Source organism: Miscanthus floridulus, chromosome 1, assembly GCF_019320115.1.
Source record: "Miscanthus floridulus cultivar M001 chromosome 1, ASM1932011v1, whole genome shotgun sequence".
NCBI lineage: Eukaryota > Viridiplantae > Streptophyta > Magnoliopsida > Poales > Poaceae > Miscanthus > Miscanthus floridulus.
Genome location: NC_089580.1, coordinates 76,067,384 through 76,084,049, shown reverse-complemented (window position 1 = coordinate 76,084,049; position 16,666 = coordinate 76,067,384). Strand labels below are relative to the sequence as shown.

Here is a 16,666-nt window from a genome sequence, read left to right as displayed (position 1 = left end):
GAAGATAGTCTTAGTCGAAACAGATTGCGATTTCTTTTCCTCTTCCTCGTCCTCTTCCTCACCATATACCTCTCCTTGCAGGAAAAACAATGTCTCCTCGCAGTAACAGCCGATCGACTCCATGAATCTTCAAAAAAATGTCAGTGGGAAACTCCGCGGTTTAACCGATAGCGCAGGAGAGAGATAGAAGAAGGCGAGAGCGATCCATAAACTATGACCGTAGTCCAAGCCTCTAAAGAAAAAAAAACATCAATAACTCCATGCTGTTACAGTCGGGAGCTCAAGCCATCACAACGCGTTCTATATCCTTGTATGCAGGAGGTATGTTCTTTTGGTCTGTCCAGAAAATTTTCTTTCATGGTGTGCTTTTCAAAGCCCCTTTTTCTCTCATGAGCTCTGTTATACCCTGCTTTTTTAAAGTCTATACATTTTGCATATGACTATATGAGCTTGACAAGTAATAATTATTTTTTAGGACATGCCATTAATATATTTTTACTGCAGCGATATGCAGTGAGATGTTCTGTTTATCGCATCAGTTAGCTTAAAGTTTTGATTTCTTTCTTTACGTTTTGTACTGGTCGACCCCTTCGAGTTCATCTAGATGTAAACTAATTATCATTGATGAAATTTTCATATTTCAGTTTCAAATGTCACTGATGGTATGTTTTTAGTTTTACCATAGAATGATTGAATTCTCAAATGTCTGAGTTCTCGATTCTAGCTTCATCATGGCTACACTATTAACTTTGTATCCAAATTAAATTTAGTTTTGAGATATCCCAACAATGTAACTTCTATATTAAAGCATGCATGCACTTCTTGAGAAGAATTTGTATCAACTTCAACATGTATGTCCCAAGGCATTGGGAATTCATCTAGTTATACATGTTAATCATACATCATATTAACTTATTAACGTTTTTAGGCACAGACGTCCAACCAAATAGAATTTCTTTAGATTTGCATGTCGAGGTGAAACTCATCAAGTTTCAAGATAATTCCTAAGTACCACTTTTTGTCAGGTAAGTAATCTAGGGCATCTAACAAAGCATGCCCTCAACGCCTATTGCCGACACTCCCACCGCCTAGTCTCCCACCACTATGGTGGTCAGCCCACTCGATCTGCCACTTTACCATCTTGCCCTGTTGCAATAGCTCACTTTTACTACTAGCCAATAGCCTTCCTAGCTTTCCATGGTCCTCCCACGAGAACCCTTGCTTTGGCAACACATGTAAATGTAAAATCACTAACCCTAATATGGAAATATTGAGCCCTAGCATTGCGCCTGTCAAATCTCAAGTGGAATTGGAGGTTCCTTCTTAGACTACCCACAATATAGTCGAGGTTGTGCATGGTATGTGGAATTGATGCTGAGCACCCAACGTCACCAATGTTCAGTGCATCGACATGCATGTGCCTATAGGGACCAACATCAGACCATCATCTTCAATTCCCATGAGTGAGAAAACATCTACGCCGGCTGAGAGACAATTATTTACTTACTGTGCATCGATGCAAGTAGATCACTCAATGCTGTTTTTTTTTAAATTTGAACTTGACATCGCTTCACACAATGGCACTACCCTATGCCCAAAGTCACATTTTCTTATTTCAACATCGATTCTGATTCACATCGTGGTTAATCTTAGTTCTTTCTTCACTACTCTTGATATAACGCTAAAATGAGAGCTTTTTTCTCAAGGTAGATGCCATGTAAAATCTATATGACATGCAGCCTGATAGAATCATAGAACAACACACTTTGGCTTGCATGTTTCATGCTACTTGGTACAACGCTAATTGCATCTCCAATCATGAGATGTAAGCGAGCAAAAATAAAGAGTCTGTCTACGCATCACTCAAGTGTTTCTGGTGTCCAGAACACTTGATTTATTTCCTTCACGTCTTCTTCCTCCTCCGACGCGCCGTCGCCGCCCACTATCCACCGCGTCCGCGGTGACCTCCTTCATCCCCTCCCTCCCCCACCATTGTCGTGGCCATGGCCGCCCTAACCTAACCTGGCTCGGCCGCCTCCTTTGACGCCCGCTCTGGCGACATCACCGCCGTTTCTCCTGCCCCCACCGCCTAGCCTATTTGCTGTTCTAAAAAAAATCTCTTGTAGACCCGCCGGAGATGGAGAAGAGAGGGCTGGGGATAGAGAAGAAAAGAAATCTACTGTTCCAACATTTGAGTGAAATCTACTGTTCCAACATTTGAGTGAGGTGTAGAATACCAAAAATAAAAGCATGGACCAGGATTCTTGTGCAATCCAACATAAACTGGGCCGGAGCCCAGTCAAAACCCACACGCCTCTTATTACACGCGCGTCCAAACACACCATCTTTTTATTCTCATCATCATCAAAAAGCCCGACGCCTTCTCCGTTCTTCGCCTTCACGTCTCTTCGACAGCCGCAACCTCTATCCCTCGTCGAGAAAATTGCAATTATAGGACGCGAAACAATGCGCTTCGCTATTATAGGACTCCAAACATCGATTTCGCTAAAACGACCCTTGAAACGTTGACACTTTGTTATACATGACATTTGGTCTTTTTAATCACTTTTCTCAACTAAAATACATGTATTTTGCCATGATGTGACCGTATTGGCAGTGGATGCTGGCTTGATCACCAGGTCATCACTGATCACAAACCGCTGTTTCCCCTCGACCAATTTCCATCCGACTTGTTTTTGGTCGAACAGATGCGCCACTCTGGCCATGACTTGCCAACACCTGCAGTCCGAGCCATGGCCCTGTAGGCTCGGCTCGCTCCTGACGATCGCACCAAGGTAGCAGCTGCAACCATGTTTCCCGTGCCAGGAGCACCAAATCTCCCTTTTTTATGAAGAAAAAAGTACAGATCAGTGCCGTCTCTGTGCCTCTGTGATCAGCAATGCTGTTAAGGTACTAATGGTATGTATTAGATTCAAAGGCAGCGCGGATGAGATAACATACTTGAACTCCTCTTCATGCCGAGGCCGGAGAAGCATGTCGTGGCACGCGTCGAACCTCAGCAGCTTGCTTTCCCTGAGGCAGCTCACGCCCTGGCAGAGGGTCGAGAGGCAGCCGGGCGACGACGCGCCCGCGACGAGACGCACGGCGGACATTGGGAGCGTCAGAAAGCTCAGTAGCACGTCGACAAAGTCGGAGCTCGCGTCGGCGAACAGGACGCGGTTCCGCGCCCTGTCCACGGCGAGCTTGATCTTGATGCTGCCGTCGGCCATGGCTTCACTACCCCAGGGAACCCTCCCAAACCCTACTGGTGCTGCAAGATGAGACGGCCGCCCGGGGACCTATATACTGGCAGTATTAATCTATGACGGGAAGATGAAAAGATACGATCGATCAAGGATACAAAAGTCAGAAGGGCAATACGGTCACATCATGGCAAAATACATGTATTTTAGTTGAGAAAAATGATTAAAAAGACCAAATGTCATGTATAACAAAATGCCAACGTTTCATGGGTCATTTTAGCGAAGTCGACGTTTGGAGTCCTATAATAACGAAGCGCATTGTTTCGCGTCCTATAATTGCAATTTTCTCTCCCTCGTCTGGTATCGTCTCTCCCACAACCCAAAAAAACCCTCGAAAATCGGCGGCGGCGCGACATGGCGGAGGTCGAGGTTCCAGCTTCTGCGGTCGCGACGACGACCCCTGAGGAGGCGGCGACCGAGGGCGGACCCGCTACGGAGGCGAAGGGTCCGCACAAGCTGCACCGGCAGTGGACCTTCTGGTACGACATCCAGTCGAAGCCCAAGCCGGGCGCTGCGTGGGGCACCTCCCTCAAAAAGGCCTACACCTTCGACACCGTCGAGGAGTTTTGGAGGTACGTTGGCGCTGCCGCGGATATACCTTCCTTCGTGCCCCGGTTGCCTGCCTGAATCTGTTCTGTTCGGATCTGATCTGGATGCCGTGGAGGTTCCTGTGTACCAGTTTCTGTGCGTGTGTTGGGCGGTCATGTGGCGGCAGGAGTTGTTCATACAGTAGTTAGGGTTCTAGGTAATCTTAGTGCCAACAAATCTGACACGATTAGATGACAAATTCGATTAGGTTTTGTTTATTCATTATATCGCTGGTTCCTGTTTGCATCGGATTTGATTGCCTGATCGCTGATTGCCCGTGGCTGATTTTTCACGTAAGCCGTCCTGTGTAGTTGTGTATGTATAGGGTATGGTAAAAGCTGAAGTGAGAGGCCTCTTGGTTAAGCTAAATCAAGAGCCCAAAATGGAAATATACTCACTGTCAGAATTATCAAAACCAAAAAAGGAAGGAGAAGGAAACAGAAGCCAAATCCGACGGTTACGTCTTCGGCAATCTCCACCTCCAGCGAGCTCCGGTTTAAGGTTTTGGGTTTTGGGGAGCTACACCATTTCTGTCCTTAGAAGGGGAGGGGGGCCAGGGGCGGCGGCTGGACTGGTGGCTGGAGGGGCGGTGGCTGGACTGTCTGTTGGGCGGAGCTGGCAGCGGGGGCTAGGGGGCTGGGCTTTCCTCCTCCGATTGAGATTAGGGGAGGGCGGGGGTGGGCGGGTGGCGGAGGCGCCGCTGGACAGGGCTGGCAGTGGATGCCGGTGGTGAGGTGGGGATGGGGGAGCGACGATCTGTTGAAGGATGGGCTGGTTCCTGTTTGCGTCGGATTTGATATGCCTGATTGCTGATTGCCTGTGGCTGAATTTTTCACGTAAATTGTCCCGTGTAATTGTATATATAGGGTATGGTACGAGAGGCCTCTTGATTCAAGCTAAATCGAGAGCCCCAAAATGGAAATAAACTCATTGTCAGAATTTCCGAAACCAAAAAAGGAAGGAGAAGTAGAAGCCAAATCGAACGGTTACGTCTTCGGCAAGGTCCGGTGAGGTTTTGGGGAGCTGCACCATCTCCGAATTTGGGTGGTGGTGGTGTGTTGGGGGGGGGGGGGGGGGGGGGGGGCGCTAGACTGGCGGTAGGCGGGCAGTGGGGGTGCCACTGCACAGGGCTGACGGTGGAGGCCAGTGGCGGGGTGGGATGGTTGAGTGCCGAAAGGATGGGGGGTGAACCGATGATACCAGCGAATAGGAGGCGAGCGTCCGAGGGCGCCGGGGGGGGGGGGGGGGGGGGGGGAGGCGCTAATGGAGGTTTGGATGGGGTGTAGGACGGGAGAGCTGGAAAACCAAAAGAAGAAGACAAGAAGCTGGGGCTCACGTGGGGAGGGAATGTTGAGTCCTATCTGGAGATCCCTCTCGCCATGGTCAGCTAGTCACCTCCATAGGTTATTCCTTGTTGTAGATTGGCTCTCTGAATTATATTGAATGAACTGTTTTACAATTCTACTATGTTAATTATTTTTGGTTTGATGCTTTGAGCAGATTGCCTTGCTGCATATATGGAGTGAGTCTTCTCTAACTTTTTTTTTCTGTTTGTCTTTGTGAACCTAGTCTTTTATGAAAGATATGCTCTGCTTGCATTAGACCCTATTCAAATATGTAAAAAGTTAGCATCTTATGTTTAGCCTTAAGTAATGAGCAATATCTTCTATTAGTTATAATACCTGTGTATGTGCTGTCTTTTGAAGTCAAAACTTCTATATATGTTACTGCAGTTAGCTGATGCAATTTTGCCTTGTGCCTTCAATTTGGTGGTCTTGTATCCATGTACTTACAGATCCCTTCTTTCTTGCTGTAGCTTGTATGATCAGATTTTTCGTCCAAGCAAGTTGTCTGGGAATGCTGATTTTCATCTGTTCAAGGCTGGAGTAGAGCCAAAATGGGAAGACCCAGAGTGTGCAAATGGTGGCAAATGGACTGTCCCATGCAACAGAAAGGCAACCTTTGAGAACATGTGGCTTGAAACGGTACATCTTTGTTATATATATTTGATTTGTTCAAGATCAAGCATCTGCTACCAGATGTTGCCTGAGATGTTCCATTAATGGACTGCTTTTGAATAATTGTTTGAATATGCAGTTGATGGCTCTTATTGGGGAGCAGTTTGATGAAACAGAGGACATTTGTGGAATTGTTGCTAGTGTCCGTGCGAGAGGAGATAAGCTCGCATTATGGACTAGGACTGCCAGCAATGAAGCTGTCCAGGTTGGTTTTCAAAACCATTCTAATCAAGTTCAGTGCTGATATCTTCTTATGCATCATAGTATCTAGGTTCATATATCCTGATAAGGGGGTGAACTTAGTCCAGTGTTTTCTGTGTAAATCCCTAGCTGCTATATTGCCTTATGGAATACATCACTATATATGGTTTGTCCTGCTACCTTCGTTGGGTTCAGCTTTTGTAAGTTTTTTTATTATTGTTATACCATTATTCTCTTCAAAGGATCAAATTGCTATACCTAAATCATCTCTCTGGAAGAGAACTATATAGTTTGCTAGGAATTTTTGTGCATGTAATAGTGGAGTGATGTTGCATGAAAGTGGGGACTTGGATTCTCTATTAAGTGTGTTGTTGCAGGAAATACCTGTTGCATTTTCTGGTACTGTTTATGTTGTAACATTGTTACATGAACAATATTCTTCATCCTCTATGCATTGAACGGAATATTGGAAAAAAGAGGATACAGAAGCCTTTTCTTTTGGAGAATCTTTGATCATTAACAACCCTACTATAGTTTCATCTTCTGTGGGGCATGGTTATCTCATTGGACCAACAGTGTCCCATGCTGCAGCTGTGATACCTTTTAAGTCTCCGTTGCCCTTGTTCTCAAAAGGACATTATTAACGTGCTGTTCTGATTTCTGAGTTGGCCTATTCCTTTTTTATACAGGTGAACATTGGCAAGAAATGGAAGGATGTCATCGACTACAATGACAAGATCACCTACACTTTCCATGTATGCCTTCAGATTATTTCTTAAGCTGCTGCTCATAGCTTATTTATTTGTTGAACACTGAGCTCACTATCTTGATGCCTCTCATGTGCAGGACGACTCGAGAAGAGACAAGCCGAGCAGAGGCGGACGGTACACCGTGTAAGCTGCACATCAACAAGGTTGCTTGGACTGGATAGCGGGCGGAGTGGAATTTTCTGCTGAGATCAGCTCCGACTTTCATTTGATACAGCCTCGGCTTACCCAAGGCAACTTTCGCACCTATTATGATGTTATTTTGCTTTCAGATAGCTTATGTAGTACAAGAAAGAGGTGTTGGAGACATTTGACGATTTTGTATGCAACTGAATTTCTATCTGAATATGCCCCGATTCAACAGCACCTAAACGAGTCATTGCGTTCTGGAGATTCTTGCAATGCATATCCATGTTTTAGACCTTGTTATAAAATGTCTGCCATTCGTGGAGCCGTTGTGCATCTTTCTGCAAATGCGCCGTGTCGGTAAGATGTTGGCCGAAGTAACCAATGTTTGTTGCCTTTTTTGTGTCGAAGTAACCAACATTTGTTACCCTTTTGTGTCGGTGTTGTATAAAGTACCTCAATGACGATACGGACTCAGGGTGCTTGTTGCTTCTGCACTTCGCAATTCGGCATTCAGGCGAGTTAACGAAGTATCAGACGGTTCTCAAGAGAGGCAGTGTTGTGTGTTGTCGGCGTGGTATCGCGCACGCACATGTGTCTTTGGTAAGATGGCCTGGGCTGGATGGCTGTCCTACCACCAGCCATTTATACACGCACTGACTTGACCGTCACACGACACGAGCTCGCCATCCTACCAGAAACGCTGAGGCGTCACCGCGAACCACCCCTTTCGCTCGCGCTGGCCTGTGGCCTCTGCTTGCTCCTGATTGATTTGGACAGACAATTGCCCAGGGCGCGCGCAGCACGTTTGCTTCGGGAACACTGCGAGTGTGCAACACATTTCCGGGCTTGATCTCGAAGCGAGCCCTGCTGTGTTTGTCATGCACCTGCCTGCCTTGGCTTGTGCTCTAATCAACGCCGGACTTCCCAACTCACGGTTGGTGCGGGACGCCACCCCTCCACCTTACCGCCCACCTCCCTCGGCGCCTCACCAGTCACCACATCACCTCGCGCCATCAGCTATATCACCCTACTAGCCACTTCCGTGTCCCTTCACGGATACCTCACCCCCTGCTTGCTCGCTCGATCGGCAATCGGCATGGACACCGGCTCGGTCACCGGTGGCCTCGCCGCGGGCTCGCACATGCGGGACGAGCTGCACGTCATGCGCGCCCACGAGGAGGTTAGTTAGTTCGTTCCTGTTGCTTTAGTTCGCTCTCGCTCGCTTTTTTTTTTCTTTGTCATCAGTAATTGATGGCATTGTTACTGATCGATCGGCGGTTGTGGCGGCGACGACGACGACGACGCGCGCAGCCGAACGGCAAGGTCCGGAGCGCCGACGTGAAGACGTGCCGCGTGTGCGCCGACGAGGTCGGGACGCGGGAGGACGGGCAGCCCTTCGTGGCGTGCGCCGAGTGCGGCTTCCCCGTGTGCCGGCCCTGCTACGAGTACGAGCGCAGCGAGGGCACGCAGTGCTGCCCGCAGTGCAACACCCGCTACAAGCGCCACAAAGGTCGGTACTTGGGTTGGTGCACCTCACCTCACTAATAATAGATAGCACACGCCACCAGGTCGGTCGCGTCGCAGTCTACAAAATTTTGGAAGCTTTTGACGGCTAAGAGATTTTTGGTGCGTGCGTGCGTGATCTTGTTGCAGGGTGCCCGAGGGTGGAAGGGGACGAGGACGAGGGCCCGGAGATGGACGACTTCGAGGAGGAGTTCCCCCTCAAGAGCCCCAAGAAGCCTCACGAGCCCGTCGCCTTCGACGTCTACTCCGAGAACGGCGAGCAGCCGGCGCAGAAATGGCGGACGGGAGGCCACACGCTGTCGTCCTTCACCGGAAGCGGTGAGTAGTGCTAGCTCCAGCTGCATTATATTGATGATGTTGGCATGTTGCAAGATCGATCTGCTGAATATATGTGTGTGTGTGTGTGTGTGCAGTGGCCGGGAAGGACCTGGAGGCGGAGAGGGAGATGGAGGGGAGCATGGAGTGGAAGGACCGGATCGACAAGTGGAAGACCAAGCAGGAGAAGAGGGGCAAGCTCAACCACGACGACAGCGACGACGACGACGACAAGAACGAGGACGAGTACATGCTGTTGGCGGAGGCCCGTCAGCCGCTGTGGCGCAAGGTTCCGATCCCGTCCAGCAAGATCAACCCGTACCGCATCGTCATCGTGCTCCGCCTGGTGGTGCTGTGCTTCTTCCTCAAGTTCCGGATCACGACGCCCGCCATGGACGCCGTGCCGCTGTGGCTGGCGTCCGTCATATGCGAGCTCTGGTTCGCCTTCTCCTGGATCCTGGACCAGCTGCCCAAGTGGGCGCCCGTGACGCGGGAGACGTACCTGGACCGCCTGGCGCTGCGGTACGACCGCGACGGCGAGGCGTGCCGGCTGTCCCCGATCGACTTCTTCGTGAGCACGGTGGACCCGCTCAAGGAGCCGCCCATCATCACCGCCAACACCGTGCTGTCCATCCTCGCCGTCGACTACCCCGTGGACCGCGTCAGCTGCTACGTCTCCGACGACGGCGCCTCCATGCTGCTCTTCGACACGCTGTCCGAGACCGCCGAGTTCGCGCGCCGCTGGGTGCCCTTCTGCAAGAAGTTCGCCGTGGAGCCCCGCGCGCCGGAGTTCTACTTCTCGCAGAAGATCGACTACCTCAAGGACAAGGTGCAGCCGACGTTCGTCAAGGAGCGCCGCGCCATGAAAGTACTACCTTCGTCTGTCTCTCTCTTTGTTATAACAACATCGATCATATATAACATCGATCATATATATTCAGAGGGAGTACGAGGAGTTCAAGATCCGGATCAACGCACTGGTGGCCAAGGCGCAGAAGAAGCCCGAGGAAGGGTGGGTGATGCAGGACGGCACGCCGTGGCCCGGGAACAACACGCGCGACCACCCGGGCATGATCCAGGTGTACCTCGGCAGCCAGGGCGCGCTGGACGTGGAGGGCCACGAGCTGCCGCGCCTGGTGTACGTGTCCCGCGAGAAGCGCCCCGGGTACAACCACCACAAGAAGGCCGGCGCCATGAACTCGCTGGTGCGCGTCTCCGCCGTGCTCACCAACGCGCCCTTCATCCTCAACCTCGACTGCGACCACTACGTGAACAACAGCAAGGCCGTGCGCGAGGCCATGTGCTTCCTCATGGACCCGCAGCTGGGGAAGAAGCTCTGCTACGTGCAGTTCCCGCAGCGGTTCGACGGCATCGACCGACACGACCGATACGCCAACCGGAACGTCGTCTTCTTCGACATCAACATGAAGGGGCTGGACGGCATCCAGGGCCCGGTGTACGTCGGCACGGGGTGCGTGTTCAACCGGCAGGCGCTGTACGGCTACGACCCGCCGCGCCCCGAGAAGCGGCCCAAGATGACGTGCGACTGCTGGCCGTCGTGGTGCTGCTGCTGCTGCTGCTTCGGCGGCGGCAAGCGCGGCAAGGCGCGCAAGGACAAGAAGGGCGGCGGCGGCGACGGCGGCGAGGAGCCGCGCCGGGGCCTGCTCGGCTTCTACAGGAAGCGGAGCAAGAAGGATAAGCTCGGCGGGTCCGTGGCCGGCAGCAAGAAGAGCGGCGGCGGGCTGTACAAGAAGCACCAGCGCGCGTTCGAGCTGGAGGAGATCGAGGAGGGCCTGGAGGGGTACGACGAGCTGGAGCGCTCCTCGCTCATGTCGCAGAAGAGCTTCGAGAAGCGGTTCGGCCAGTCGCCCGTGTTCATCGCCTCCACGCTCGTCGAGGACGGCGGCCTGCCGCAGGGCGCCGCCGCCGACCCCGCCGCGCTCATCAAGGAGGCCATCCACGTCATCAGCTGCGGATACGAGGAGAAGACAGAGTGGGGCAAGGAGGTGCTGTGCTTTTGATTTTCTTCATTTTCATTAGTAATATTATTATTACTGGCAAAAAAGAAAAGAAAATTTGCACCAGCCGGGAATCGAACCCGGGTCTGTACCGTGGCAGGGTACTATTCTACCACTAGACCACTGGTGCTTGGATGCTGGAACTGATCTTTCGTCCTTCTTGAACCAACACCAGATTGGGTGGATCTACGGGTCGGTGACAGAGGATATTCTGACGGGATTCAAAATGCACTGCCGGGGATGGAAGTCGGTGTACTGCACGCCGACACGGCCGGCGTTCAAGGGTTCGGCGCCCATCAACCTGTCCGATCGTCTCCACCAGGTGCTGCGTTGGGCGCTGGGGTCCGTGGAGATCTTCATGAGCCGCCACTGCCCGCTCTGGTACGCCTACGGCGGGCGGCTCAAGTGGCTGGAGCGCTTCGCCTACACCAACACCATCGTCTACCCCTTCACCTCCATCCCGCTGCTCGCCTACTGCACCATCCCCGCCGTCTGCCTGCTCACCGGCAAGTTCATCATTCCCACGGTGAGTGATCGATCGAGGTGCATGCATTGACGACGACTGTACATTCCTGTCCATGTGTGCTTACTTGGACGTACGACCGACAGCTCAACAACCTTGCTAGCATCTGGTTCATCGCGCTGTTCCTGTCCATCATCGCGACGAGCGTGCTGGAGCTGCGGTGGAGCGGGGTAAGCATCGAGGACTGGTGGCGCAACGAGCAGTTCTGGGTGATCGGCGGCGTGTCCGCGCACCTCTTCGCCGTGTTCCAGGGCTTCCTCAAGGTGCTGGGCGGCGTGGACACCAGCTTCACCGTCACCTCCAAGGCGGCCGGCGACGAGGCGGACGCCTTCGGGGATCTGTACCTCTTCAAGTGGACCACGCTGCTGGTTCCCCCCACGACGCTCATCATCATCAACATGGTGGGCATCGTGGCGGGCGTCTCCGACGCCGTCAACAACGGGTACGGCTCCTGGGGCCCGCTCTTCGGCAAGCTCTTCTTCTCCTTCTGGGTCATCGTCCACCTCTACCCGTTCCTCAAGGGGCTCATGGGGCGGCAGAACCGGACGCCCACCATCGTCGTGCTCTGGTCCATCCTCCTCGCCTCCATCTTCTCGCTCGTCTGGGTCAGGATCGACCCCTTCATCCCCAAGGCCAAGGGCCCCATCCTCAAGCCATGCGGAGTCGAGTGCTGATGAGCGAGCTCACCTAGCTTGCTTGTTTGGACATACATGCAGCAGGCACTTTCGGGCCAGGCTTCGATCTACTCATTTTCGACTTGTTTAATTTTGTACAAGTTTTGTGATCGAGTGAGATAAAGTGTTGGGTGTAAGAACTGTGGTGGAGTACTGGAGTTCGCTCAAATTAAAGGACATTCTTTCTTTTTTTCTTCTTCAGTTGCAATTAATCAGAAATAGTATTCGATAAACATCGCGACTTGCCCTCGAGCGAGGTCAAATCCTAGTAGTATCCTACAGCCGTTGGTCGTCTGCATATTCCGCGATTTGTCGCGAGACTCGCCGTTCCTACGGTCGTTTACTCGTTTCCACCGCAGCTAAGCTTACCTTCTCCACGCGCACGAGAGGACGCCAGTCGTCCCTCCCGTGGGGCCATCGCAGTTGTGTGGCCCTGCAGGCTTCTTGGGGTGGTGGGCCGCGAGAAGGCCAGCAGAAGGTGGCCAAGGCAACTCAGGGGACGACGGCTTGTCTGGCGCGAGCGACGGCAGGGAGAGGCGTGGGAGACAGGGAACAGATGACTCACCGACCCGTACATCCACATCCACATCCACTGATCCACCGCCGCCATCGTCATCTCCTCAACCGCTCTACGCACCACGCTGCCGACTACACCTCATGTTCTGTTTTTCATGACAAGTGCATGTAACGTGCTCGACACAATGCCTTGGGCCTGTTTTTGTGATTCTCTCTGCCGTAGATCGGCGCCCTGAAATAAGCTAGAGAAGGTTCAAATTCAAATTGTGTTTCTACTTACTAGCTCTTCCAATGTATTGGTTGTATTGTATGAGATCATTCAGGTATAAACCTGCCTTTTTTTTTTTAACTTTCTAGCGTAGATCATTCAGGTATAAACCTGCAATTTGTTGCACAGAAAACTGAAAGTTAACCACTTTGGCCAATGATTTGTTGCAAAAATCTAGAACTCCTCAATAGTCCTAACGTGATCACTGTAGTTGACATGTTGTTCTCAGGATAGTTGGGCAAAGTCATTAACAACACTGCTCGACAAACCTTTGCCCTCCTTCTGGTTCTCTCTTTCTTTATGATAGCACAACTGTCTAGTTACCGATTTTGAAGTCAGATATATGATGCTCGATTAGGAAACAAAGCAAGTGATACTTAAAATGCTCATAATTTGTTGTAGCTTCTTAATTTTCCATTTAGCTTACATCTGAACTTAGCAGCCTGGGAACAGGAACATGGCCCACGTTCCTGTTCCCATGTTCCACGTTCCGCGAAGGGGAACGGGAACATTGCTGCTAAGTATCTGAACAGCCTTTCTTTGATGTACTGTTTATCCCTCAGAATATTAATTTGTACTGTAACATGTTGGAAAGTTCATGTTTATACAAAGCATTCATTTCTTACATGGAGTCTTGAAATCAAAATGGTTAGGAGGTGTTCATCTGCTGTCTTGCTTATTAGGAGTTTCTAAAACCGGGCATAATTGTGCTACATCGACCGGGACTTAATGCCCTCGCGCCACCCATGAATGCTGACGAGTTCCAACTTCGAAGTATGGTGGCGACGAAGGACGCGGAGGGCGCACAAGGCAGTCAGGAAGGGGCTACATTTTTTATATCCTTGTTGCTTGGACTATCTGGAAACATCAAAATCGATGTGTGCTTGACGACATCTCACCCTCAGAGGCAATTGGGCTACAGGAGGTACACGACCAGGGTCACCTCTGGGCAGTGGCGGATGCACGATGCGGGATAAGGGGGGGCTAAAACAATGGAGATGTTGATTTGCATGAAGATTTAATGGTGAAATCAAGCTTTTGCTACAGTGATTAGGCTTGAAATCAAGACATTAGGGGGGGCTGGAGCCCCCCCAGCCCCCCCTTTGGATCCGCCACTGCCTCTGGGTGATGGCAGGAACAAAGGCGCTAGACTCACTTCTAGAACACTAAGTATAGGGCTGTGTTGTTTTTATCTATTTAAAACACGTGAATGTGAAAAAAACTAACCCAACATGTAATCATACCGCTTTTTTATTAAAAAAAATGCAGCTTTATTATAACATAAGGGTTTCGACGGTATCACGAACCGCTAAAGAATTTACGAACTCCAAGAGGGAATCTACCCATGAATAGGATTGTTCTGGGTCCCAGGACAAAAACTATGTGAGCTAAGAGCATCTCCAATAATTACTTCTCATCCTCAACACAAAAAAAATGTAATATAAGGGATTGTGGTTACCCCAACACATTAATTATCTTATCCCCAATACCTAAAAGTTTTAAATAATTACTTAAAATCCACTCCCTCCCACCCGATGTAGGAGATCCACCCCCTATCCCCTATCCATTTTAAAGGTATTAGAGCAATTTCACCACATTGAGACAAACGATCCTCTTTTCCTAAAAGTGTCATATAGGGGAATAAGGTAAAAAAAAACTACTCCAACAGATCCTCTTTCTCAATCCTATTTTCCTATATTTTTCTCAATCTCTCAAAAGCTCCCTTCAATCACTCAAAGAAAGGGGAAGTGCACATATTTTTCTCAATCCCCTTTTCCCCTCATCCTGTCACTGACACGTGGGTCCCTAGGTTGGTGGAGGCACCGTGTCATGGTGCTCTGGCCGTGCCGCCATCGCCGCCGCACGCTCGCCTTCTTGCTGCGACGAAGGGAGAGGAATGGAGAGAGATGCCATTGACATGTGGGTCCCACATAAAAAGAAAGGGGGTGGAGTTTCTCAATCTCTCCCCTGTAATTTGAAATTGAGTTTTCTCAACCCCATATACTAAATTTTAAGGGAAGGGGGGGGGGGGGGGGGGTCTGGTGGAGTTACACTACTACTAAAAATAGGTCACCTATACACACTTTTAGAAGACGCGGAATAAGTAATATGTCGGAGATGCTCTAACTCATGTGCACGTTCCTTACAATTAAGAATGCATAGCAAAATTCACATCAACGGAAGCAAATTGCATGAATAAAATAAATTTAGAGGAACAAAACACCTCTAGGTGAAAGATCATATTCAACCGACTTGATGACCTTCACAAAAACTGGGGAATCTCACTTAAGCTGGGTTTGCAACATAATGGCAAATATCAATGTATTACTTATATTACAAAGTATAGCAGCATAGACCAAGAATTATACCTGTTGTATAACTATCACTTGAGAAGTATAGCAGCATAGACCAAGATTAACTAAATAAAAATATAAAATAGGGGCTGGGCATGGAATTTACCAGACAATTTACGTCTCCGATCTGGTCTGGATTGTGACGAACAACGAATAACGGCAAGGGCGAGGCCAAGGAATTGGAAGTCCATCTAGGCGACGAACGGGGAAGGGTTACCTAAAAAATTGGAATCATCGTGTGCTCCACCTCCAACATGCCATGTTTTTGGGCCAAGGAAGATAGCTTAGGCTGATTTTCTAATTAAAACAAAGCCCAAAATTATTATATATACTTAGAATACTTAGTAAATCTTGGGGGCCCATGATTTTTGGGGGCCCAGTTCGGTCGCACAGCCTGCAGGGCCCGAGGACGCCCCTGCTGCCAAGCAAGCTTTGCCTTCTACACATGAAGCATTACGTACATTTGCCAAATTTCTTGCTCATGCCAAAACCACCAAACCTTCATGATCCCAACCTTCCTATCTTGAAGAAAAGCACCATCAAAATTAATCTTCATTAACTTAGGTTTTGGCCGATACCATCTTACCTTCTCTTTCCATTTTTTTCTCTTGCCATTGTAGGAAGCTATTGAGATTTATGGATTGAGCTCTGTGCACAATCTCCGGCCTGTTCGCTTGGTCGTATTTGGTTTATAAGACATGGCTTATCAACCAACGAATAGTATTTTTCTCTCACACCAAACTAGCCAACAGTACTTTCAGTCATGGCTTATAAGCCAAACCAGCCCAAACGAACAGGGCGCTCGACGCCAGAAGAAGGCTTGCATGTTTGGTTTTTAGGGACATCTCGTCTAACCTTGCCTTGTTCTGCTAACACAAATAATAAGAAGCATGCCCATATTGGTGAGCCATTTTGACTCTCACTCAAGAGCAAAGCAAGGGCCTATTTGTTCGTGACCACAGCCTGTCATGCCATAGATTAGTCATGACACTATTTGTGGGTGACCATCGCATTAATTCACCTAAACCGAGTGTCGACTACTTGACCCCTCAATTTAAGCAAACTAATCATCGCGAGGTCCCCAGGAGCGCACATGGCAACTCCTCTTCAGGATCAGTTAGAGAGAGATAATACATCACAACAGTGCTTAGATCACATTACAAGTTCAGAGCATTAAAGTTTAAAAGTCTTGGTTCGCACACTTAGTTCATCACATGGTCACACATTACAGTCTACATCGAAGTCTAGCAGAAGTCTTTCAACATAACATAGTTTATGATAAATAGATACACGGGTGTGCCACGTCCAGGTATCTACGGGACATGGGATTCTTCACTACTCCTTATCCGACGAAGGTTCAGGAGCATAGAAGAATCCATGCACATGGGCTACGGTACCTGCAAAACTTAAGATCACACAGATTGAGTACTCGAGTGTACTCCGCAGGACTTACTCAATATAGTAAACAAGGATTATGCATTTGGGTAGTAGCAAGGAATGTGTATCTT

General features: G+C 49.7%; 2 protein-coding genes and 1 non-coding gene across 3 annotated transcripts; 2 read left to right on the top strand and 1 right to left on the bottom strand.

Moving 5' to 3' along the window:
- The first annotated feature begins 3,554 nt into the window (after positions 1 to 3,554).
- On the top strand, positions 3,555 to 7,203 carry LOC136487371 (eukaryotic translation initiation factor). Its single transcript, XM_066484537.1, has 5 exons — positions 3,555 to 3,835; positions 5,668 to 5,836; positions 5,949 to 6,074; positions 6,760 to 6,825; positions 6,917 to 7,203. The coding sequence occupies exons 1-5, from the start codon at positions 3,618 to 3,620 to the stop codon at positions 6,965 to 6,967; spliced, it is 630 nt and encodes a 209-aa protein (XP_066340634.1). The 5' UTR covers positions 3,555 to 3,617; the 3' UTR covers positions 6,968 to 7,203.
- A 786-nt stretch (positions 7,204 to 7,989) lies between these two features.
- Positions 7,990 to 12,211, top strand: LOC136536396 (cellulose synthase A catalytic subunit 7 [UDP-forming]-like). Its single transcript, XM_066528706.1, has 7 exons — positions 7,990 to 8,146; positions 8,278 to 8,476; positions 8,620 to 8,808; positions 8,904 to 9,673; positions 9,747 to 10,811; positions 10,999 to 11,349; positions 11,433 to 12,211. Exons 1-7 carry the CDS (start codon positions 8,063 to 8,065, stop codon positions 12,018 to 12,020), a joined length of 3,246 nt encoding a protein of 1,081 aa, XP_066384803.1. The 5' UTR covers positions 7,990 to 8,062; the 3' UTR covers positions 12,021 to 12,211.
- TRNAG-GCC (transfer RNA glycine (anticodon GCC)) lies at positions 10,883 to 10,953 on the bottom strand. Its single transcript has one exon. It is a non-coding gene; the product is annotated as a tRNA-Gly (tRNA).
- Positions 12,212 to 16,666: the final 4,455 nt, after the last annotated feature.

What these genes read in the sequence shown, in the direction of transcription:
- LOC136487371 (XM_066484537.1), top strand. Translation starts at nt 3,618, where the DNA reads ATGGCGGAGGTCGAGGTTCCAGCTTCTGCGGTCGCGACGACGACCCCT. An exon ending in ACCGTCGAGGAGTTTTGGAG is followed by an intron (nt 3,836 to 5,667) that starts GTACGTTGGCGC and finishes TTCTTGCTGTAG; the next exon opens with CTTGTATGATCAGATTTTTC. An exon ending in CCAGCAATGAAGCTGTCCAG is followed by an intron (nt 6,075 to 6,759) that starts GTTGGTTTTCAA and finishes TTTTTTATACAG; the next exon opens with GTGAACATTGGCAAGAAATG.
- LOC136536396 (XM_066528706.1), top strand. Translation starts at nt 8,063, where the DNA reads ATGGACACCGGCTCGGTCACCGGTGGCCTCGCCGCGGGCTCGCACATG. An exon ending in CCGCTACAAGCGCCACAAAG is followed by an intron (nt 8,477 to 8,619) that starts GTCGGTACTTGG and finishes ATCTTGTTGCAG; the next exon opens with GGTGCCCGAGGGTGGAAGGG. An exon ending in AGGAGCGCCGCGCCATGAAA is followed by an intron (nt 9,674 to 9,746) that starts GTACTACCTTCG and finishes ATATATATTCAG; the next exon opens with AGGGAGTACGAGGAGTTCAA.